At 41.0% G+C, this 26,485-nt stretch overlaps 1 protein-coding gene across 3 annotated transcripts in view; it reads right to left on the bottom strand.

The window, feature by feature from the left end:
- LOC140481980 (melanophilin-like) overlaps nucleotides 1–26,485 on the bottom strand; it is a 122,111-nt gene that overhangs the window by 73,966 nt on the left and 21,660 nt on the right. For all 3 annotated transcript variants that reach the window (XM_072578763.1, XM_072578765.1, XM_072578764.1), the window contains exon 4: nucleotides 8,334–8,555. In XM_072578763.1, coding sequence (XP_072434864.1) covers nucleotides 8,334–8,555 — 222 coding nt within the window. The remainder of the gene's footprint in view (nucleotides 1–8,333; nucleotides 8,556–26,485) is intronic.

Raw genomic sequence — 26,485 nt, 5'->3', positions numbered from 1 at the left:
ATCAAAAGGCAGAATATTATTTAAGTGGAGAAAGACTGCAGTATGCCACATTGAGAAGTGATCTTTGTACATGAATCACAAAAGATTGACACGCAGGTACAGCTAGAACGTAGGAAGGTAAATGTTGGCCTTTTATTACAAGTAGGATGGAACAGAAAGAGGGCAGTATAAGTTTACACTATGCTGGTAAGGCTGCACCTACAATACTGTATGCAATCATGGTCACTTTATTTGCATTGAAAGCAATTTAGAGTATGTTCACCTGACTGATATCTGGGATGAGGGGTTGGTCTAATGAGGAAAGATTAGCAGGTTTGGATCTACACCCATTGGAGTTTTAACAAATGAGAGGTGACCTTATGGAGACTTTTTTTTATTCATTGACAGGATGAGGATATCGCCATTAGGCCAGCTTTTATTGTTCATCCCTAATTGTTAAAAATCAACCATGTTGCTGTGGGTCTGGAGACACATGGAGGCCAGACCAGATAAGGATGACAGTTTCCTTCCCTAAAGAATGTTTGTGAAACAGATGGTCTTTTCCTGACAATCTGTAATGAATTTGTGGTCATCATTGAACTCTTAATTCCAGATTTTTATCGAATTCAAACTCCACCATCTGCCATGGAGAGATTCAAATCCAGATCCTCATTACCTTGTCGATGGACCAACTGTCAGCGATAATACCACTGGGCCCTTGATAAGGGTAAATGCTCTTCTCTTGGGGGGTTGTTAATGTTTGGAATTCTCTTCCACGAAGAGCAGTGGAAGCTGGATTATTGAATACATTCAAGACTGATGGATAGATTATTGATTGACAAAGGGAGTCGAGGGTTATGGGGTAGGGAGTGGAGGTTGGGAGAGTACAGACAAAAAAAGCAGGGTGAAGAGAGAAGTCAGTTATGATCTTTTGGAATGCCATAATGATGGACAGAATGACCTATTACTGCTTCTATTTTGTATGCTCTTATATTGAGCTGATAGTGCAAAGATGAAACAGCACCTCGTAAAGTAGTAAGAAGTAATGTAGAACATCCTAAGCAGCACTGATCAAATCACCCACAGAACCCTTGTACGTTTCCTACTGATATCTCAGGTCCTTTGTTATGCTTCTTTTACAAATTGTGATCACCTCAGAGCAGGCTTGTGTACAGTGGAGCCTTGATTATCCAGCATTCAATTATCCAAATATCGGATTATCCAGCAAGCTCACATGGTCCTGAAGCTCGGCTAAACTTGTTATCCAGCATTTGATTATCTGGAATTTGATGAACTGAATGAAATACTGCTCACCCGTATCCTTCAGATAATTGAGGTTGCTCTGTATATGAAAACACATATATACTTACCAATATTAGCTCAAAAATAATCTCTGCAAACTAGCACTCAATTGTTCAGGGTTAATTGGACATGCCAATAAGCAATTGAAGGAAAATACAGGAAAACAGGGCAGAATGTAAAAGCAGCCTGTTTTGGCTGGAAGGTAACCGTAATTAACTTGCCTTGAGTTGGGAACAGGCTGTTTTGCAGCAGCATGTGGATTTGTTTGTGACCACCAAGCATAGAGGATTACTTGGGACAGCACTCAGAGATGGCAATACAGTTTGTAATATTCAATATCGAATAGTATTAATACTGGGGATTTTTCCCAGCTCTGGGGAACCTTTCACCCTCAGAGCGGGGTTTGCAGACGGTGTCTGTGGAAAGTGAAATAGAGTTCTAAGTGCAGGCCATCACCCGGAAAGTCCCTGACAGGCAAAAGACTCAATTGTTAACATATTTCTAAAGTGGCTTAAGCTAATAGATTCACTCATTAATTTACATGTATAAAAAGTTGATGAACCTAATAATTTTGCTTTACATTAAAGCGCACGTCTTCAGGTATTCGTTTTGATCAGACCATAAAGAACTGGTTAGGCACTGCCAATCTAACAGTACATTATCCATTCCTGGCAACTGATTCAACATAAAAAATACTTCCACCATTAAGCAATTTTCTTTTAAGGAGTTACAAGTAATGTCTCAATAAATAGTTAACAATGTTTTAAATCAACTATAGATATTTTCCCAGCAGGCAGGGTGTGAGCATCTGACACGTGGCTTGATGCTGAACCTTTGATACTCGATACACTTTACAGAATAACGTATGCATTGTTCTCAAAAGGATCTAGAATTTTATTAACTAACGTTCAAGTGCCAATTGGCCTACAAACCAGATAACTCATACTGCAAGATACAAAAACAACAGCTAAACCCAAGGGATCATTGGCTGAAGTCCAGTTGTAAAAAGAATCCAGGGCACCGGCCAAGCTAAAGTTTCATTTTAAACATCCAGTTCCTGACATCTGTGGAGGGTGCCCTGATCTCCCTGTGAGGGTGGAGACGAAACTAATCTCTGGAAGAATGATAGGATATTTGCCCCATCTCCCCGATGACCCACAGGGGTGTTGGGAAAGTGTGATTACTTCTGCAAAGGTCAGGGTTAGAAAGTTCACATTTATAATGTAAGAGCCCTTTGCCCACCACTATGAATGTGAAACGAGCACAGAGCACAGAAGCAGATCAAGGCTTAGTGATGAAGAAATGAATGGGTTGTAGGGGGAAAGTTAAGTTGAAGGCATGGAAGTTCTCAGTTTTTTTTACATTGAGAGGAGTGTGTGGGGATCCGGAGACTGCGAGAACTAAACGAGGAAGAGAATGAACATATAAGGCAGAGTACTGGGAGTTTAAGAAGGACAAGAAAGAATGTGCACAGGAATGAAGATTATCATCAGTAATTAAATTGAAAAAAAAATTTGCAAATGATAAAGAAAATGAAATTAGAGGATAACACAATTCTTGTGAAAAACAAATAACTGATTAAAAAGTGGTTACCATGTTGCTTCACAACATGTCCCAATACTTCCATTCTACCAGAAGATGGTGATCAAGTTGTGTGAAAGCTCAGCATTGTTGTTGATATGGAGAAAGTGAGGACTTTAGATGCTGGAGATTAGAGTCAAAAAGTGTGATGCCGGAAAAGCACAAATAGTGAAGCAGCATCCAAGGAGCTGGAGAATCGACATTTTGAGCATAAGCCCTTCATCAGGAATGAGACTTGTGGGCCAAGGGGGCTGAAAGATAAATGGGAGGGGTGTGGGGCTGGGGGAAAGGTAGCTGGGAATGTAATGGGTAGATGAAAATGGGCGTGAAGTAGTTAGGTTAGAGAGGAGGGTGTAGCAGATAGGTGGGAAGGACAATGGACAGGTACGACAGTTTAAGAGGGGGTGCCAAGTTGGAAGGTTAGATCTGGGATAAGGTGGAGGGAGGGGATGTGAGGAAATCCATATTGATCCTGTGTGGTTGGAGGGTCCCAAGGTGGAAAATAAGGTGTTCTTCCTCCAGGCATTGGTAACGGTTTGGCAGTAGAGGTGGCTCAGGACTTGCATGCCCTTGGTGGAGTGGAAGGGGGAGTTAAAGTGTTCGGCCACGGGGCAGTGGGGTTATTTAGTGCATGTGTCACAGAGATGTTCTCTGAAACATTCCGCAAGTTGACATCCTGTCTCTCCAATGTACAGGAGACCACGTCGGGAGCAATGGACACAGTAGGTGATGTGTGTGGAAGTACAGGTAAATCTCTGTTGGATGTGGAAGGATCCTTTGGGGTGTTGGATGGAAATAAGTGGGGAGGTGTGGCGCAGGTTTTGCACTTCTTGCGGTGGCAGGGGAAGGTGCTGGGAGTGGAAGATAGGTTAGTGGGGGGCAGAGGGAATGGTCTCTTGGAACACAAATAGGGATGGGGAGGGAAATATACCTCTGTTGGTGGGGTCTGTTTGTAGGTGGCAGAAATGGCAGAGGATGATGTGATGTACCTGAAGGTTGGTGGTGGAAAGTGAGGACCAGGGGGGTTCTGTCCTGGTTGTGATTGGAGGGGTGGGGCTCAAGGCCAGAGACGCAGGAAGTGGAGATGTGCTGGAGGGCATCATCACCCACATGGGAGGGGAATTGCGATCTTTGAAGAGGGAAGCCATGTTGTTGTTGATATGTACATATAGGGAATTCTTCTATCCCACATGAGCAATGAGGTCAAACTTACAAACCTACAATTAGAACAGTGCAGCCCCTTTTTCAGCTGCATTGCCATCCTTACGAGCTGGGTGCAAAGAATTACCCCAAACCCATTTCTGTTTTTACTGATGAGGTTAGTAATGCTGCCTATTGATTCAGAGCACAGCAAATGTGATTCAACACATGCTGTGCTGCACAACATATTACCATAATATGAGAAAAGTTATACATGACTTTTGTTCCATTATTTACCAAGAAATTGAGGGGTGGTTTCTTCTGTACAATTTAAACAAAGGCTAGGGGAAATGTCTGAATGTAAACGCATCAACAAACATAACACAAAATGTCCTCACTGTTTAAACTAGTTTATCGATCTTTGCACAGATGCATTTTCTCTCATTGAAACGGGTCAAATTCAGACGAAGTCTGTGTAATATGTTGGTTCAAAATTCAGTAAAATTCAGCTCAGAATTTTAACTGCAGCAGGAAAGAGTCACGTTTCTAATGTTTCGATATTCTTGAAGTGAATTTCATTTTTCCTTACTAATACCTAGCTTGCATTATCTGCTCCTATCAGTAACATAATCTAAAAACTTCTATGACTATATGCTTGTCAATCTGCCTAATTAGCACAAACTGCAGATTTTCCACAAGTGATATATGGTGTCTGTTTGGTGCTTTCCTCACGTTCCATTTGCCAGTGCAGGTTGCTCCTTAGTTACATCCATTTTAGAATGCAGGACAGAAAATTTCAGTATAGACATCAACAAAATGACTATAATTTCCAGTCTGGTGTCTCGATTGCATTCACAAATGAAGTTCCACTCTGTTTCAATCACTTTAGGACTAGGATGTGACCAACATCAACACATTGACATTTACATGTGCATCATAAATGCCCCCAGGACATAAACTCCTCAGAGGAAGCAAGTGCTATCAGCTGATGAAGTTCTACTGGGCAGATCGATTGCAAATCACAGGCAATGGAAGCTGCTTTAATAAGAGAAGTGAATAAACAACATGCAAGAAGCTTTCAAGCAAAAGGTGGAAATGCCTTAAATGCAATAAACATTTGGCTGAACTATCAAGTTTAGATCGACATTCTTCTCCCACCTACTCTTTTAAATCATGATGAGGTGTTGTATGTTGGCAACTGATCCTTTATCTGGGGTTTCCAGCAACATAACAAGACAAATGGGAAACTGGTCTGAAAAAAAACTTATTAGAGTACTTTTTCACTCCTGAATGGATTTAATTCTGCTCATTAAAGCTAATCGTGTGAAACATTATGGTGTTTTCATAACATCCCTAGTGTGGAAACAGGCCCTTCGGCCCAACAAGTCTGCACCGATCCTCTGAAGAATAACCCACACAGACCCATTCTCCTACCCTATTATCCTACATTTGCACCTAACTAATGCATCTAACCTACACATCCCTGAACACCATAGGCAATTTAGCATGGCCAATTCACCTGACCTGCACATCTTTGGACTGTGGGAGGAAACCGGAGCAAACCCACGCAGACACGGGGAGAATGTGCAAACTCCACACAGACAGTTGCCCGAGGCTGGAATCGAACCCGGGTCCCTGGTGCGGCGGGGCAGCAGTGCTAACCACTGTTTTCTGTACAAGAGGAATACAGATAGGCAAATCTGGGAGAACGTCTTGCAGAGCTCCATTAATCGTTACAATAACGTATGGGTAATGCACTGTCAGAACAAAGTAAAAGGCACTGTCCAGACTTGATTTGGAGATGCTGGTGTTGGACTGGGGTGTACAAAGTTAAAAATCACACAACACCAAGTTATAGTCCAACAGGTTTAATTGCAAGCACACTAGCTTTCGGAGCGACGCTCCTTCATCAGGTGATTGTAGAGGGCTCGATCATAACAAGGTCTCTGAGAGACCTTGTACATGAATCACAAAAGGTTTGCATTCAGATATGAAAAATATTGTTACAAATATGCAGGGCATTGGTGACCCCAGACACTACAATCAGCTACAATCAGCTCAGCCATTAACTTATTTGTAGGCAAAGCAAGGACTTGATGGGTTGAATGGCCAGCTCATCTTCCTTTTTCTTATGAGCTTATCATTGTTAAGGTGACAGCGAGTGTCTGAAAATTGCAACAAAGTACACTTTCAATGCTTTGCGGTCTGTTTTCCTTTTTCAGTGCCGACAATGCAACTCTGTCTTGATCTTTCTCTTGACACTCAACCCTCTATAATACCGACTGGGCCTAGTGCCTGTTTGTAGGATTCCCTTAATGCCACCCACTGTGCCTAGTATCTTCTTGCACTCTCTGCAGGTGCCTCTGTGAGCATTCATGCCTGTTTCTCATGGTTTACTGTTGCAGTTGAGCTTCTCTTCAGGTACTTTGCCCAATATGGGGCTCAGGTCACTGGGCTGGCGTCAACCTTCAACTGTAACACTACGAAGCCTTTGGGATTCAGTTCAAGTGCTCTTATATTCAGTTCCTGGTCTAGCCACCAGCTGCTACCATGTAGCAAGATCAGTCTACATATTAAATATGCTAAAAATTAACAGGATTTATTAAACATAACTATATAGAAAGGGTGGTAAGAGAGGATGTATATAGGCTTAGTTTCCAGTTCCATTAGATTTTACGTAGAATCTTACAGCATGGAAACAGGTCCTTTGGTCCAACCAGTCCATGCTGAACATAATCCCAAACTAAACTAGTTTACCAGCTCCTTATCCAAATGTCTTTTAAACGTAATTGTACTCGCATGCACCACCTCCTCAGCAAGCTTATTCCACCTGCAAACGACCCTCTGTCTAAAAAAATTACCCCCATGTCTTTTTTAAATACTCTCTCTTCTTACCTTAAAAATGTGCCCCTGGTCATGAAACCCCACATCCCATGGAAAAGATACTACTATTAGCTCTATCTACACTTCTCATTACTTTATAAATCTCTATAAGGTCACCTCTCAACCTCTTAAACTCATCATTATAACGTAGCTCCTTATGCATATGGTTAGCTCTTATTAGTGAAATAGTGGAGTTAACCCTTTGTTTCACATCGCCAGATTAAAGGATAATCATCAAGATGAATTTCTTGCTGTGGTCACACACCAAAGTACATTTATAAAATAAATGTGGGTATCATTTCCCATTGATATGGGGCTCACCAATGCCAGGGGTACAGTCATTGGCACCCTATACCATGCCAATTATCCTGGCAAATCCATGAGTCCGTTCAATCGAGTCTGTTTTTCTTCGAGGATTATAGGAAATGAAGACCCCTTTCCCTCTGTAGAAAGCCTCTGTCACTTTAAGGATATTAATACAAATGATGAATTGTGACACACTGCAGCAAGTTCTCAGCTGCTACATGAAAAGAACTGGCCATTGAGAAAGGAAGATACCAGTCACCATAGCCACTTGATGCTGGTCATCACAGCTAAATGCCCTTAAGGCACACCTTGGAAAACAATGAATAAATCCACCATCCAGCAAGCTAACCTAGGAAGGTTGAATCCCCAAACTGTGCTGAAATAACAGGAGGGTGGAACATAGCAATTGTCCTCAGGACTTTTGAGCTCATGAAAAGAAAATCAGTCTGTGTTTCACTCCTGATCATTATGGAAAATGTATTTACAAACTACTGGCTGAGGAAGGATCAAGCTTGACACTGAATTGCTCTACCTCGCTTGTTGAGGCCGAGTCTACAAATGTATAATGGCAATGGGAGCCACTCACAACTGTAAAAACGCTAGTCTGAGTCTGAAGAGAAAATGACAGGGGAAATATATAAAATCATGAGGTGCATGCCATAGGGTAAACAGACAAGTTCTTTTCCCTGGAGTGGGGATGTCCAGAACTAGCGGGCATAGGTTTTGGTGAGAGGAGAAAAATCTAAAAGGGACCTAAGAGGCAATGTTTTCACGCAGAGGGTGGTATGTGTACGGAATGAGCTGCCAGAGGAAATGGTGGAGGCTGGTACAATTACAACATTTAAAAGGCATTTGGATGGGTATATGAATAGGAAGAGTTTAGAGGGATTTGGGCCAAATGCTGACAAACAGGACTAGATTAATTTAGGATATCTGGTCGGCATGGATGAGCTGGAATGAACATGCTGTACATCTCTTGGAATCTATAAGTAAATAATGGAAGGTGTGTACATCAAGAAAAGAAATTACAGGGAAGTGAGAGGAATTTGAGAAGTACATACATGAGGAAGAGGGATTCCACGTTATATGAGGAAAACAGGACGTGCATGCACACAAGAGGTTGGTTCCAAGTACTGCCTTACCTGGCAATCCGGCAGGAATCACACACCCAGCCAAACTCCTTTTTGTTGAATTTGCTACAGCTTTTGCAGGTGTACAGACTGCAATCCAGACATCGACGCTTGCTGTTCACCAGGAACTGAAAGGGTTCCAGGCAGTGAATGCAATGACCTTCATTAAACTTGGCTTGCTTTGTAAGAAACTTCCTCTTAGTTGTTTCTTCCTCAACCTTAGACCTTAATTCTCTAGACAGCAGGAAGCAGGATAGAAAGAACAGAAAGAAATATAGGAGAAAGGATGAGTGAATCAAAGTGGAAAACATATTGACTGCAAAATTTGGTGCAAGCACTGCATTACTGTACAATTTACATTCTTATTGCTGCTGCAAAAATAACATGTTACAGATGGGAGCTAATTGTAAATTTGTTCTTCAAATTTAGGAAACAAACATTATAGGAGAAAATATAGAAATATGTGCATTGATTGGACTGATCAGGAATTTAGATTTAAAGTCCAATAAGATTCACTGATCTCTTGAATTGATTGCGTAAGGTGTGCACCCAATATGTACAGCTCAATGAAAATTAGTCAAAACTATCTTGATGTATAAAAGTGCAATGCATGTACCAGTCTTTGCAATATGTAGAACCAGATACCCAAGCCAATAGAACAAGAAATAAGACAGAAGCATCAATCAGTTCTAAAAGCTTAATTCCATGAAGTCTCTACATTATAGAAGTATATCATCTATCAGTATTATATAAATGATACAACAACTTATAAGTTACACTTTTTTGCCCAACTTCAGTGCCCTTTGTTTGGATTTATTTGACTTCAGTTTCATATTTCTTTTAGAAATATTCCCACTTTGGTAACAATCCTTTCATAGTCATTAAAACACATTCTGGAAAATTTAAATCACAAGATCATAAGAGCCATAGAAGTAAGATTTACTTTTGCATGTAAGGTACTTTTTTTTTTGCTTCAAAAGCCCAAATATGTTGCTATGACAGCTGCAAGGTGACACTACAGTTTGAACCTACACATTTACAGTCCAGCGTTTCCTTTTTCAAAGAGTCTGTTCATGAAATATGAGAATTGCTGGCTGGACCACCATTTATTGCTTGTCCCTTTAGAAGGTAATAGTGAGTTGCCTTCTTGATCTGCTGCGGTATGTTGCAGTGCGTTGAACAAAGACCGCAAACCTGTGTGTTAGAATAACTGTGGGAGACTCACCAGTCGAATGTTAAGATGCTTGATATCCACTGAACACTAGAAAAACACCGAGCAGGAGTAGACCAATTACCTGCACAAGCCTGCTCCGCTGATGACCTGAATGGTCTCCCTCTGCATTGTAAAAGTTATGTGATTTTATATACAAACATTTTATTAGAATTCATTGAGGTAACAGGCAACAGAGATCTTTGGACCAACCTATCACTTAGATTTCCAAAAGGCATTTGACAAGTGTTTGATGTCCCAGGAAACTGTCACATATCTACTCTAATAACTCATTTTTTTACCTTTGCTGATCTGATTCACCCAATCTACATACAGATTATAATCAACCAATGTAATTGCAGCTCGTTCATAGCATGTTCTTAACATATCCTATTTATTTTTTCCTGCATATTCTATCCTATACTGCAACTATTGTTAGGCAGCTTAAAAACTTCGCCCCGACCATATCTTCACCCGTGTCCCCTGGTCTACAGCAGGCAGCCAGTAAAAATCCAGTTGCCATTTTCAAATTTTCTTTCTCCAGTCCTAATGGGGTCCTGAAAATGACAGGCTGGTCAGTGCCAGTATTTGTAGCCCCTTCACAACAGCCTCCAGTTCAGTTTTCACATGCCCCAAAAATTCAACCAAACACAGCCAACACAGAGGCTGATGTCTTGTTCTATAAAAATTGATAAAGGGCACAGACAGGCTTTGTTGACAGTGTATAAAACATTTGCTGTTTTGATAAAACAAGGAAATCATGAGTGAAGAAACCACAGCTAGTCACTGGCGTGATACTTGCTTGGCCTCATGATTTATATCCTAAAGACATGATTTTCTAGCTTAACTTTACCTCATGAAACTCAAATTTAGTGTAGCAAAAGTAAAATCAGGAAGTGAAATTAGTAACATTGAAAATATGTTGAATTAAAAGATCATCTAAGATTTGTAGGAAAGACAGTTGCTCTCCAGTTGGCTGCAATGCCCTTAAATGAAAAGTCCTCATGATCCAATGTCTGAGGGAAGGGATTTACTTTCCAAGTACAATTGTTCTTATTCTTTGTATTCTTATATCTCCATTTCTGATTTTAGAAACAGGCAGCATTAACTATAACATCAGGGCTAACCGATCTCATAAACAAGCGATCAGATCAAATCTCTGAAGTCATGCCACTTCCAGTCATGAATGACATTAAAATAACAAACAGGAAATTGAGGCTTAAGAATGCCCTTAGTGATGACAGAGCCCAGCACTTTGGTTAAAAAGTCAAGGCTGAAACAGAATCACAGAATTATTACAGCATAGCAGGCCATTTGGTCCATCATCTCCCCAAAAAACATTTTGACTTCGTGCCATTCTCCTTCCTTTTTTTGTACTTTGTCTGGTGACTGTCTGAATTGGCTCTGCCACCCCTACACTTCCACACGGTATATTCTAGACTAAAGCCCTCATATTTGCTACATTTGAAAATCACTTTAAATCAACGCCCTCCTGCTCTCAATCCTTTTATGAGGGGGAATAGTTTCTCTCTACGTATTTTACAAAGAAACCACCCACGATTTTGAAAACCTCTATCAGATCACCTCTCAGCCTTCTCTCCAAGGAGCACAGCCCCAATTTCTCCTTTCTAACCTCATAACTGAAGTTTCTCATCCCCTGGAACTATTTTTGTAATTTTTTTTCCGCATTTGCTGCAATGTGTTCATGTGCTTCCAATGGCATGGCACATATAACTTTACAAAATACTCTAGCTGACTTCTAATAAGTGTCTTATACAACATCAGTATCACCACCTTGCTCTTGTACTCTGCACCACTATTAATAAAGGCCCAGAATTCTGTGTGCTTTATTAATTGCTCTTTCTACCTGTCTTACCACATTCAGTTTTCTATGTGCGTGTGTACATACATATGCTCCTGCACCTCAAGCATTGCATCGCCTATTTTATATGATCTCTCCATGTTCTTACCAAAATGCATCACCTCACACTTCTTGACACTCATCTCCATCTGTTACCTATTTGTTCACCACACTAATTTGTCTTATTTAACTTCTATACTATCCTGACAATGCTTAACAGCTTACAATGCTTAAAATTTTGACCCATCTACAAACTTTGAGATTGTCCCCGAACTCCAAGATCCAGATCATTAATATATAACAGAAAGAGCAACAAACCAAATATTGATTCCTAGAGAACTCCACTACAAACCTTCCATTCCAAAAATGATCATTGACCATTACTCTCTGTTTCCCATTGTTCAATCAGGCTTGTAATTATGTTGTGACTGTCCCTTTCATTTTATGAGCTATAACTTTTCTCACGAGCCTGTTATGTGGCCCTGTATCGAATGCCTTTTGAAAGTCCATGTACACCACATCAGCAGCGTTATCCTCATCAACTCTTTCTGTTACCTCTTCAAAAAACTCACGCAAACTAGTCAAACAAAAAATTCTCTTTAGAAATCCAAACCAGCACTTCCCACACCTTTCCATTTGATAAGTAATTCAATTCCAAATAATTGTTTCTAGAAACTTTGAAGATGATGGTTAATTTCAGCCTCTTGTTGGAATGGACATTAACATGGATAGCAGTGATCAATTTCAGTCACTTCATATAACATCAGTGGCATCTAACGAACAATGTGAAAAACTACCCAGGTTATATCCCACTCACAAAAGGGAGCACAAATCCAATCTGGTTAAATACCACTCCATCAGTCTGCTCTCAATCATCAGATGAAAGATTTTAAAAATAATGCTATCAACTGGCATTAACGCAGCAATAACCTGCTCAGTGATGCTCAGTTTGAATTGTGCCAGAGCTATGTGCCGTCTGGCCACTTTATAACCTTGGTTCCAACATGGACAAAAGAACCAGATTCCCGAGATGAGGTGACAGTGACTGACTTTGACATCAAGGTAACATGTAACCAAGTGCGTCATTAATGGGCACTGACAAATTAGGAGAAGAAGTTGCACTCATACCCCAGATGTTATGGTGGCTGGAGATGAATCACTTAAGCCCCTGGTTATCATTGCAGGAGTGCACTACAGACTACCATCTTTAACTGCTTCATCAATGGCCACTGATCTAACACAATGTCAGAGATTTGTTCGACAAATACACATGATTCAGTTCTATTCGGACTGCTCAGATACAGAAATAAACCCTCCCAGAATACCACAAGGGTTAGATATCACTCGTTCTTGGGCTGATAAGTAACAAGTAACACGCTGAACATTAAATGCCAGGCAACGACCATCTCCAACAAGAAAACATTCTAAGCACCTGCAGTCCTCACTTTCTCCTAAGCATCTGACCTTGCCAAAAAATGGCATTGCCTTCACTAACTTGCCCCACAATCAATACCCCAGCATTACCATTGATTTGAAATATATTAGACCAACTATATAGCACTGTGGCTATGTGAAGTATGTGCCAAATACAAGATGGACTGAAGAGCTCCTTCAAACCCAGGACCTTTCTCAGCCAAAAAGATAAGAGAGATAGATGCATGGGAACACCTATAGGTTCTCACCCAAGCCACACACCATCAGCCATCTGGGTTATATTTTATTGATCTTTTCCTTAAAAGCCATACAGGCAATATTCACTGATTCCTTCATCAACTTTCTCTGATACATATTAGATTAGTCAAATGTGATCTGCTTGTTAAAAATCTCTGCCATACTCCTTAAATAATTCAAATCTCTCTAAGTGCATGTTAACCTTTTCCCTGATTATTTTTGTAAAACATTACCCAATATTGACTATCCTGGAGTTAGGAGGAACATCCCCGCACCATTTCTTGAACAATGGTGCCACATTTTCCAGTTTCTTTGACATCTCTCTGTATCTACGGCAGTCACAAGACTACAGCAAGCACTTCCACGATCTCCATTCCAACATCTTTCAACAACTTAGTTCAAACAGACCAGGTGATTTATCGATTCTAAGCATATCCAGCCTTGCCAGTATATCATGAATATCAATTTTCACATCATTCATGACCTCAATCACTTCTGCCTCTACATCTATTTTGTCAGTACTATCCTCCTTTATAAGAGTTAATTGTTAAATATTCTAGCATTGCCCTGTGTCTCTGTGTGAATATTGCTTTATTTGTCCGCACTAACCTCTACCCACCTCTTATTTCCTATCTACTGCTTGGAAAAGTTTTGAGTTACCTTTTCCTTTAACTGCCATTCTTGTCTCATAATCTTTCTTTGTCAGTCTTATTTTCTTTTTCCCTTTGCCTCTGAACTTATTGTATTTGATCTGATTCTCACTTGAAAAATACATTCTTTTTTGTTTCATCACTTTCTTTGCCTTCCTTGTCATTAAAGAATCCTGGCTTTAGTTCAGCAGCTTGTTGGGTTGTACCTGGATCTTCTTCTTAAATATCACCCCAATGTTCTAATATATGTTTTCCTCGCAAAGTTTGGTTCCATTTTATACTGGTCAGATTCCCTTCACACTTACCCTCTTCCAACTTCCTTGCTGTTCTCCACTGCTAAACTAAATCTGATGATCTGGTGATCGTTTTTACAGTTAGAGACTTTCACCCTAGTTGTAACATGTCACAGCCTCTGGTTGAGTTAAATGTGGGAGACACTAAATGGGGTATAGTTTTCTACTGAGTGTCCTCCTCTACCCTATGCTCAACATTTCCCATCTCAGCTGCCTGACAATAAGGGAGGCCAGAGCTCAAGGATGGTATGGAGGGGGGAGCTGGGCATATTCTGTTGTGTAGGTGGCACAGAAGGAAAGGGAAGGTGACATCTTCTGGTGTGCCCTTGATATGTACAGCCAACAATGTTGAGACCAGTATGCCCCTCAAAAGGTAATAACACCTAGTCAGCAGCTGAGGAATTAAAATTACCAGGTCTTTCTGATTCTGGATGTAACTTTGCTCGCTGAGCTGGAGGGTTCGTTTTCAGACATTTTGTCACCATACTAGGTAACATCACCTGTGAGGTAAAAACAATGACTGCAGCTCCTGGAAACCAGATTCTGAATTAGTGGTGCTGGAAGAGCACAGCAGTTCAGGCAGCATCCAAGTAGCTTCGAAATCGACGTTACGGGAGCGTGGAGAGATAAGCTTCAGGCTCACTGCCTTTATTCCTGATGAAGTGCTTTTGCCCGAAACGTCGATTTCGAAGCTACTTGGATGCTGCCTGAACTGCTGTGCTCTTCCAGCACCACTAATCTAGAACATCACCCGTGAGCCTCCGGTGAAGTTGTTATGCTGTCAGCTCGTATCTGAACTATTTTCAAAATCTAAGTGTCATTTCTTTGGCATTAAATTGAGATGACCATTGCCCATTTTTTAAGCACTAAGGTCTAGATGCCTGAAAATCCACAAGGATTGTGAGTATATCATCATTTATTTTACTTTGTCATTTATTTGTTCAAACAACGCAACACCCTTGCTGAAGTGTATGGATTACCTGCAATACAGGCTTTAGTACACTGGGTTGTTTGTTCTATGGTCTGACCAATATTCACTTCCATTGACTTCAATAAAACAATACTCAGCAAATATGTTTCCCCCTTCATGTATGTCCCACCCTCGTCCAGTTTAACCTTGAGCATTTCTGACTCATGTATTGGAATGCTGGTAACTGAGCCAAGCTGATAAGAAACACTAAATATTCAGTGTAACCCTTTCCCAAGGATTTTGTCACCAAAAAAAACTGTAAGAGCCCAAATTTCACCCACAACTGGATACTTCTTTTAGGCCAAATGAAAACTGTTTGATGGGCTGATTATTGTCTATTAAATATCAAAATAATTTGTTCAATTTTTATTAATAAAGGAAATTAAAATTTCAGTCTGAGACATTTAGTCACAGGAACAGCATATGCTTACTTCAAAAATAAAAAGGAATTTTTATTTGCTAAGCGGGTGGTTCTGATCAACAGGATGTAAGTTTTAGTAAACCTTACATTGCCCAGATTGACAATCATGCCTCATCTCAATCAAGCATAACGACTTATGGACAATTACAAAAAAATCAAACAGCCACAAACAGAACTCTTTTCTTCCTTCTGGCTGAGTTATGTTGAATAAGCTTCAGTGTAATCTCATTTCAGCAGGTTTGGCCAAGAAACTGGCATTTTAAATCTCACGTCAGAACTCTGAGATAACTCCAGTGGTTGAAACGGAAACACTGAAAATTTCAAACAATATTCTTACAACAGAAGACTGATGGGAGCCCTTACACAGTGGCTGATGTTTAGGTTTCTCTTCATCACTTCAGTGGAGCTCTAGTGACTTTGTTTTTGTTCAGTAAATACGTACCGCAGGAAGCCATAGACCCTGCAAATGGCCCGTGCAGCAGTTCTGAAATCATCCAGTGCAGCCTATAGAGTGCCCCATGTTGGGAAAGAGCGTGAGCACAGATATGCTGTGCATGTGCCAAAAACCTTGCAGTTAGTCACATTGTGAAGACAAACAACTGCTGTTGACATTTGCACCAGGAGTGTGCAAATAGCATGCATTCATCCACAAGGAGGAAACGCCATTGGAAATAGCTGAAGGATTGTTTTTGAATCACTATTTCATGAGATAGTCACATCACTAAAAAGGCCACCTTTCATTGCCCATCCTTAACTGCCTTCAAATTGAGTGGCTTCGATATCCATTTCAGAGGGTCAACCACATAACTGTGGGTCTGGAATCATATTTAGACCAGACTAGGCAGATTTCTTTCCCTAAAGATCTTTGGCAATAGACTTGCAGCTAAGGTGATTTAGATTAACCTCGGTTATCAAAACATTACTGCAAAAACAGCGGAGCGTTTTTGGAGTGCTGCAAGGAGTTCATAGATTAGCCAGCAAATGTTGCTACAACCTCACAGGGACCACAGAGGATTCGGTAAACTGCCCTCACAAACGCTGCAGCAGATATGGGGCCTCCAGTTATAGAGGCACTTGGATCTATAACAAGGCAACAGGGAAAAGGCTGGGAAAAGGGGACATTCTGTGGAAAGGCTGGAGGAGAAAGAGAAGGCACCGAGCAGCCATCTGAAAAACTTTCATTCCAAACGAGCTGTTCTTGAATGCACCCTATTCAGTCTCAGGTTTCCTGAAAAGAAATCTATTCACCACCAGCTCCTAACTGTATTCACCTTCTCTTTCATCTGCAGCATCCCAACACAATTTTCTCATGTTCAAATTCATCCACGGGAAGTCATCAACAATAAAATAAAAAGGTTCATCACATCTCTGTCCAATGACATACCCAATTGTGAAAACAATTGCCCCATAACAGAATTGTGAGAAAATGCTTTTTTGTTGGCAAATGGGACTAGATTAATTTAGGATATCTGGTCGGCATGGACGAGTTGGACTGAAGGTTACTGTTTCCGTGCTGTACATCTCTATGATTCTATGCTTCTTTACAAGGAAGCCTTTCTGTAAATAACATTAACTTAAGATCATACAATAATGACAAAGAGTAAAATGGCAAAATGTTGGGTGTTGACATGAGGATGGCTGGCATACTCGTCAGAAGTCGCTGGCAAGTATCTCTTAAAATAAAATCATATAAATTGAATGCCTATGACAAAATAAATCATCTTGGTTAGTCAGTCAAATAGGCTGTCTGTCATGTGTACCATTGGTGTGCAGTATATACAATCTATTAAAAGTTCTGCGGCTTCTCAGCATCCCTCCTTCAAAAAGACTTTTCAAACCTGAGACCATTACCATCTAGAATAATAAAGGCAGCAGATGGACAGGAATATCACCACCAGAAAGTCATAGAACATCTTAACTTGGGAACTATATTGTCATTCATCCATTGTGCATGGAACTCTGCCTCATAGGAAATAGAATATAGAACAGTACAGCACAATACAGGCCCTTCGCCCCTTGAGGTTGTGCCGACCTTTTATCCTACTCTAACAACAAACTAATCCACATACCCTTCATTGTAAAATCATCCATATGACTATCCAAAAGTCATTTTAATGTATCTGACTACTACCACTGCTGGCAGTACATTCCACACACCCACCACTCTCAAATGACATGAATACCACATTTCTGTACAGCGATAAAATTCAGGTGGAAGTGTTTCAAAAACACCTAAGGAGGCAAGCAATCAAGGAGGGGAACTATGAAAACTAAACAAATGTATTTATGGCCTAAATGATGTCCTGAGGTATTTTTCAGTGAGATCTGCTTTGTTGAAAATCTTGAAATGTCCTAAAAGGAAATTTCAGCCATCTTTGTGATGCACATTATTGATTTCTTATGGCTGAAATTATGCAATTTGAGAGATATGCTACATTACAATGACACTAGAGTTTTAAATTGTAAGTCAAGCTTTAGGGGCTTTTGAGATATTGAGCAGATTTGAACTCTGAATCAGTCATTCTACCTTAAGAACATTACTACTGTCTGAATTAATTCATGCCAGGTCATCACAGAAAGGTTAAGTCACATCTAAAGAAGAAACACAGCTAATGCGAAACTGAATTGGCCAGTTGAATTGGTTAGGCAAAAATGAGGACTGCAGATGCTGGAAAAGCACAGCAGGTCAGGCAGCATCCAAGGAGCAGGAAAATCGACGTTTCAGGCAAAGGCCCTTCATCAGGAATAGAGGCAGGAAGCCACCAGAGTGGAGAGATAAGTTGGAATGGGGGGGGGGGGGGGGGGGAGAGCTAGGAAGAAAGTAGCAAAGAGTACAATAGGTGAATGGGGGTGGGGATGGAGGTGATAGGTCAGAGGGGAGAGTGGAGCAGATAGGTGGGAAGGGAGATTGGCAGGTAGGACAGGTCATGGGGACGGTGCTGAGCTGGAAGGTTGGAACTGAGGTAAGGTGGGGGAGGGGAAATGAGGAAACTGGTGAAATCCACATTGATGCCCTGGGGCTGAAGTGTTTCAAGGCGGAAGATGAGGTGTTCTTCCTCCAGGCGTCGGGTGGTGAGGGAGAGATTGCAATTTCCCTTCTCACATGGTTGAAGATGCCCTCCAATGCATCTCATGCACATCCCACCCCTCTGCCCTCAAACCCCACCCCTCCAACCGTAACAAGGACAGAACCTCCCCGGTCCTCACCTTCCACCCTACCAACCTTTGCATTAACCATATCATCCGACGACATTTCCACCACTTCCAAATGGACCCCACCACCAGGGATATATTTCCTATCCCACCCCTTTCCACTTTCTGCGAAGATTGTTCCCTCCGTGATACCTGGTCAGGTCCACACCCCCCAACAACCCACCCTCCCATCCTGGCACCCTCCCCTGCCACCGTAGGAATTGCAAAAACAGCGCCCACACCTCCTCCCTCACCTCCATCCAAGGCCCCAAAGGAGCCTTCCACATCCATCAAAGTTTCACCTGCACATCTACCAATGTCATTTATTGTATCCGTTGCTCCCGATGTGGTCTCCTTTATATTGGGGAGACTGGATGCCTCCTTGCAGAGCACTTCAGGGAACATCTCCAGGACACCCGCACCAATCAACTCCACCGGCCCATGGCCCAACATTTCAACTCCCCCTCCCACTCTGCTGAGGACATGCAAGTCCTGGGCCTCCTCCACCGCCACTTTAGTGAGGAAAAATTGAAAACGTTACCCTTCAGTCTGGGAAACTAAGAAAATAAAAAGAGTTGTTAAAAGTATTTTAGCTGTGAAACATAGGTTCTTGTGGGAGCAGTTATAATGGGATTATATGTCAAATACTTCAAGGGAATTTCTATACGAGGGTGTATTGAAAGCAATTTCCTCAGTACTGGGGATCATTGCTTCCTGTGAAAAATAAGTGCAAGTGGATAAGATTAAGGGTAAGTTTTGCTGGAGTGAAATTGATGTTTGCAAAATAGGAAATCTAGAGATGAAATGGATTGATGCAATCAATTAACATACATTAATTATCTGAATGCTTTGTGAGAAGGGATATTTGTACCAAGACATTACTGGTGATCCTAGAAAAGAAGTATCTTGTGATGCAACTTTTTATACATAGAGAAAATGGATAATCTTTTTATTCTTTTTTCAATTTGTTTTGAAATACTATTGTGAGCATTAACTGTTAAATTTCATTTGAAGAAAAAGGAGAAAAGTCAGTTGTATTTATTAAGGTTAAAGTTAAATTGGCGAGGGACAATTGTTATTTAGCACATATAAAAAGAGATATTTATTGAAAAGACTGGTGAGTAAATGAAAGTGAAATAGGATTCATATCTGATCTCCTTCACCAAATGGCTTTTACAAGTTTAACTAATTGTTCCATCACATTGGAGACAGGTTTTTTTTCATCGTTCATTCACAGGATGTGGACTGGCTAGGCCAACATTTATTGACCATCCCTAATTTTCCACAGGGCAGTTAGGTTAATGGGTTGGCTGAGGGTCTGCAGTCACATGTAGGCCACATCAGGTAAGGATGACAGCTTTCTTTCCGAAGGGACATAAGTGAACCAAATGGGTTTTTCCCAATGATCAGCAAAGGTTTCATGGTCATCTGTAGATTCTTAATTCCACTTATATTTTATTCAATTCAAATTCCACTAAGCTGAATTCAATTGAACTGAATCCCACCATTTGCAGTGGGAGAATTTGAACCTTGGTCCTCAGAATATTAGCAGAGTTTCTCAATTAATAGTCTAGCAACAATAACACTGAGCCTTTACCTTCCCTTGCCTTTTTATTAATCTACAATTAGCTTACCAACTAGTATTCAAAGTATCACAGACATCAAGTTTTTTGCTTCAAGCCCTCTCTTGTGGCTGTTTTGTAGTCACAATTTTATTTCACTTAATTTTATATAAACTGCTATTTTGACTGTCACTTCAATGTCTCCTATGACTATCAGCATACTAGCTCTTCCATGTACAATAAGAGAAGGTAAAATATTCAAATGTGCAGAAAAAATTGAACTAATCATCGTCTCCTATTGGGCAAGAGCAGTGTAGGCCAAGACAGAACGTAATTTAGGATTTCTGTCAACAGAGCAGCTGATAGGGATTATACCTTCAAACCAGTTAAAGCAATTTCATTGAAAGAAAAGGCGGTGTTAATGTAGTTATCGATCTACAACTTGTTGATCTATTTCATCCATCTTTGCATGATGCCTGTCACAGAATCCACTGAAAGTCCTAAAATTTGTCATTGGCCACTTCCCCTCTATTACCAGTCAGAAACTTAGCTGGTGCATCAAGTCCTGTCCTTATCAAATTCTCCATGACTTCATCTGCAATCAACCTGTGCTCCTTGTCATTTACTACTGTAGGAAGACTAAACTCTCTCCCTAAGAGGCATTTTGAATCCACCAACAGCACATGGACTGCGGTGGTTCAAGAAGGGAGCATACCACCATCTTCTCAAGGGCAATTATGGATGGGCAATAATCTAGCCAGCGATGTCCATGGCCCACAAGAGAACAAAAAAAAAATGCGCTTGGCGTATCTATAAAGCTTTAATCAAAGTATTTCTGTCTTTGTTTTATACAATTGGGGCAACAACGTTAATGAAGTCACATGCCAACAGAAGGTTACAATAGGGTGTGGCAATGTCCTCTGATATTTATTACAAATTTCACATTCTGTACTCATCTTGCTCACAAGCCTTGTACATTCCTCAACAATGACAGGACTCTTTAGCACAATTGCAAATTTTTGATACGATGGCTGAGTCGATTTTCTGTGCAGCTTGAAACAATTTGTTTTTTTCTCTTTGATTTTAATAATCTAAGCTATTAGTACTCCTACAACATTCTGATAATAAACATCAAATTTTGTTAGGGGGATATACTAACACCCTAACTGGGTAAACTACAGGTCCACTAACTTTGTGGAAACATTTGCTTTATCATGCTCCACATCCAGGGTTATTAGCGCATTTTTCATGGAAGGCTAACTTAACAGGAAAAGTCTCTCTCTGGACACTGCATCAGAACTAATAAAGTGGCTTAGTTCATTTATTTTGCATGAAATCCCCACTCTTTTTAATTCCCTTCAATGTGTTAACCTCTCTGTATATAAAACAAGTGGAATTTTTGCAATGCCCATCTTCACATCAATCTTCACTGCGGTCTGAACCTTGATATTGTTAGCTAATCTGTTCCACATATTTCTGATATGCAAGCCAATATCTAACTCTCTATAATTAATCCAAAAAGAATACAGTCGCCATTAGATTCAATCTTTTTGTAACTAGTATAGCCCCTTCACAATGACCATCATCATTGTCTCCAGCCTTCAGATTCTCGGTGTTTTGTTTTTCTGTTTTGGGAAGTTAATCACATGATAATATTTGAGTCAGATCTAAAGCAAGTATTAACTGTTCCCTGTGCGTCCCTGGACTTCATTCTCTAGTATTACCATCATCTGCTGTGATACTGCGAACTGCTCAAAGTGCTCTCATTCTCATCCCTTCTGTCTGTAACTGCTCCTTTGCAAGTTTCTGAATGATCTCAAAAGATTGCAATCATGAAGTGTTCCATCCTCTTTGCCATTGAGGAATGTTCCATTTGTGCGATTAAAGTTGCTGTAAATGATTGCATCCCTGGAATTGTTTTTGAGACTAGTATATCTGCTCCAAAAAGGAAATAATTTTTCAGGAGTAAAGGCATAATGAAGACACAGAACTTGCCCATATGCAACAGGTTTGCATAATATGGCAATTTAACTGTGCACACTGAATAAGGAATCTCTAAACTGAACTTCTGCAAACCTTGACACAATTTATTAAAATCAGTGGTATTTTTGTTCATGGAATGGTTATCTTTAGAAATCTAGGCATCTAATAGATTAACTCCCTGGCAAATTCCACCCATATTTCTGATAATTATCACCATGAATCCGAATAAAAGATCCAAACTTTTCTCAGTAACCAGCTTACAAAATGCTTTTCTTCGGATTTTGTCAGAAGATGACAAGTCAAGGGCATACCTTGTTTCCTCATTAGTTTTGAGGCTTTTGAGGCTTTAGCTCTGACATTTCAATTATTCCTGAAGGTGATCTGAGACAATATCCTATACAACACAGATTCCTGATGAAGGGCTCTTGCTTGAAACGTCGATTCTCCTGCTCCTGGGATGCTGCCTGACCTGCTGTGCTTTTCAGCACCACCCTCTCAACTCTGACCTTCAGCAACTGCAGTCCGCACTTTCTCATAGAAAGTATGGTCAGCTGAGTTTGCATATTTAGCCCGCAGCGTGGCAAGTACAGCATTGGACACTAATCTGACCATTCAATCCAGACTGAATAAAGTAAATTGTTTCTTCAACATTAAAGGAAGCCTAACTATCCTCCAACCATCAATGTATGCCAACCATGAAGTGACTAAGCTTGTTTTAAAAAATAAAAATGTTGACCACATGAATAAAATGAAACCAATGAATTATATGATATTTACAAGTGAAATTTAATTTTGGGAAAAAAACACCCAGGTCACCTTTGTGCTGTGCTTAAACCTCATGCAAGGGTTCAAGAATTTTCAGTTCCACTTCCAGGAATGACATATCACAAGTAAAATTCTCCAAGTCGGGTAGGTTTTTGCATTCCAGTTAGGGACATGTATCATGAAGACTCCCAAACGCAACGGTAGTCCAATGATAAAGCATACATCTAAAGTAATTTCTGGAATGCAAATGTTTTGATTTGACAGAAGTTGAATTTGCCAACCAAGTCACAGCAACAACTGTGGACAGCTTTCCAATTGGTTCTCTTTCATTTCAGTTTTGCCAGGTTTCCTTGATGCTACCTTCAGCCATATGTTGCCTTGATGTCACATGTGGTGACATCTCTGACATTCAGCACTGTTGTCCAAGTTTGGACCAAGGCAGTAATGAGTCTTGGAGCTGAATGGTCCAGAAGGAACCCAAATGGAGCATCCATGAGTGGACTTTTGCTGAGTAAATGATTTCTGCCTTTGCTCAAATCAAACATTGATAAGATTCTACCCTTCAAGAATAATTCAATAAATGTATAGCAAAAAGAACCAGCATTAGGCCTTCTTTTTGTACCCCAGTGTTTCAATGAACAATGAGCTGGAAAAACTGATTCTAAATAGTAATGCAGCCCAATTCTTGCAAATATTTCCAAATGTTGTGAGTAGGAGATTTGTTTGTTTGGTTCAAGAGGTTTTGAGGGGGGGGGGGGGGGGGGTTGGTAACCAGAGCTACACATCTGAGAGGACGCTAGTTGTAAATGGGGCACAGACAGGATGTAGTTAATCTATCAGGGAGGTTTTTCATGTGATGAAACAAAGGGATCAGTTAAAGTTTGCTTTAACACAAGGAGTGTCAGAAATAAGAATGATGAACTTTGAGTATGGATCAGTACTTGGGACAATGATGTTGACAATAACGGAGACATGGGTTTCACAGGGGCAGGAATGGTTGCTAGATGTTCCAGGGTTTAGAACATTTAAAAAGAACAGGGAGGGGGGAGAAAGAGGAGGGGGTGTAGCATTGCTAATCAGAGAGTGCGTTACAGCTTCAGAAATGAAGGTTGTCGAGGAAGGTTTGTCTACTGAGTCAGTATGGGTGGAAGTTAGAAACAGCAAGGGAGCAGCCACCTCATTGGAGGTCTTCTACAGACCCCCTAATAACAGGAGGGTGATTGAAGAACTCATAGGCCATCAGATTTTGGGAAAATGCAGATGTAGCAGGGTTGTTGTTATTGGTGACTTCAACTTTCCCAATATTGACAGGAACCTGCTCAGTGCAGATGGCTTGGATGGAGCAGTTTTTTTCAGTTGTGATCAGGAGGGTTTTGTTATTCACAATGGCTGATGAGGGGAGAGGGCATTTTGGATTTGGTGCTCGGCAATGAGCCAGGACCAGTGTCAGATCTCGTGGTGGGACAACACTTTGGTGATAATGACCACAACTGCCTCACATTTACCATAGCCATGGAGGGGGAAAGGAGCAGTTACCATGGGAAGATATTTAATTGGGGAAAGGGAAATTATGACAGGAGTTGGGAAATAGAGATTGGGAGCAATTGTTCCACAGAAAGGGCACAACAGACATGTGGAAACTATTTAAAGAGCAGTTGTTGCAAGTGATGCACAAATTTGTTCCTCTGAGACAGGCAAGAAGGTGTAAGATTAAGGAGGCTAGGGTGACGAGAACAGAGGAGGTTCTCATCAAAAGGAAGAAGACAGCTAATGTAAGGGGGAAGAAACAAGGTTCTAGCACAACTTTAGAGGATTACAGGATTGCTAAAAAGGAGCTCAAAAATGGACTGAGGACAGCCAGGACAGGGGCATGAAAAAGGCTTGGCAAGAAGGATTAGGGAGAACCCAAAGGCATTTTACTCATACGTGGGGAATAAGAGAATGATCAGGGAGAAAGTTGGGCTGGTCAGGGATAGCATAGGGAACTGGTGCATGGAATTTGAGCAGATAGGGGAAGCCCTAAATGAGTTTTTTGCTTCGGATTTCACTAAGGAAAGAGATCTTGTTGTTAATGAGAACTTTGAGGAGCTGGGATACAGGCCTGAACTGATTGAGACTGAGGAGGTTGATGTGCTGGAAAGTTTGGCCAATATTTAGATTGATAAGTCCCCAGGGCTAGACAAGATTTATCCCAGGCTGCTCCGGAAGGTGAAAAAGGGGGTTGCTAAGCCACTGGCGAAAATCTTTGCTTCCTCACACTCCACGGGAGTCGCACCAGAGGATTGGAAGGAGGCAAATATTATTCTTCTTTTCAAGAAAGATAATAGGGAAATCCCTGACAATTACAGACCAGTCAGTCTTACGTCTGTAGTCAGCAAGGTTTTGGAAAGAATTCTGAGGAATAGGATTTATGACTACTTGGAAAAGCATACAGTGATTAAAAGCAGCCAGCATGGCTTCGTGAGGGGCAGGTCATGCCTCACAAATCTTATGGAGTTCTTTGAGGAGGTGACGAGACAGGTTGATGAAGGTTGGGAGTGAATGTGGTGTATATGGACTTCAGCAAAGCATTTGATAAGATTTTCCACAGTAGGCTCATTCATAAAGTCAGGAAGTATGGGATACAGGGAGATTTGGCTGTCTGGATTCAGAATTGGTTGGCTGACAGAAAGCAGAGAGTGGTTGTAGATGGAAAGTATTCTGCCTGGAGGTTAGTGGTGTCCCGCAGGGCTCTGTTCTTGGGCCTCTGCTCTTTGTAGCTGTTGTAAATGGCTTGGATGAGGAGGTTGAGTGGTGTGTTAGTAAACTTGCCGATGACACAAAAGGTTGGACGTACTGTTGATAGTATTGAGGGCTGTTGCAGGTTGCAACACGACATAGACAGGATGCAGAGCTGGGCTGAGAAATAGCAAATGGAGTATAACCTGGATAAATGCAAAGTGATGCATTTTGGAAGGTCAAACTTGAATGCTGAATATTGGATTAAAGGCAGGATTCTTGGCAGTGTGGAGGAACAGCGGGACCTTGGTGTTCAAGTGCATAAATCCCTCAAAGTTGCCACCCAAGTGGATAGGGCTGTCAAGAAAGCATATGGTGATTTGGCTTTCATTAACAGGTGGATCGATTTTAAGAGCTGCATGGTTTTGCTACAGCTCTACAATATTCCAGACGACATTTGGAATATGGTGTCCAGTTCTGGTTGGCTTATTCTCGTAAAGATGTGGATGCTTTGGAGAGGGTGCAAAGGAGGTTTACCAGGATGCTGCCTGGACTGGAGGGCTTGTCTTATGAGGAGAAGTTGACTAAGCTCAGACTTTTCTCTCTGCAGAGAAGGAGGAAGAGAGGTGACCTGATCGAGGTGCACAAGGTGATGAGATGCATGGATAGAGTCAATAGTCAGAGACTTTTCCCCAGGGCAGGATAGATGGGCACGAGGGGGTCATAGTTTTAAGGTGTTCGAAGGAAGGTATAGAGAAGACGTCAGAGGTTGGTTCTTTATGCAGAGCGTTGTGAATGCATGGAATGCATTGTCAGCAGCAGTGGTGGAAGCAGCGTTATTAGGGATATTTAAGTGACTGCCAGACAT

The sequence above is a fragment of the Chiloscyllium punctatum genome, chromosome 10 (assembly GCF_047496795.1).
Source record: "Chiloscyllium punctatum isolate Juve2018m chromosome 10, sChiPun1.3, whole genome shotgun sequence".
Classification (NCBI taxonomy): Eukaryota; Metazoa; Chordata; class Chondrichthyes; order Orectolobiformes; family Hemiscylliidae; genus Chiloscyllium; species Chiloscyllium punctatum.
Note: the sequence above shows the minus strand (reverse complement) of the source record. Positions and strands in the feature narration are given on the sequence as shown.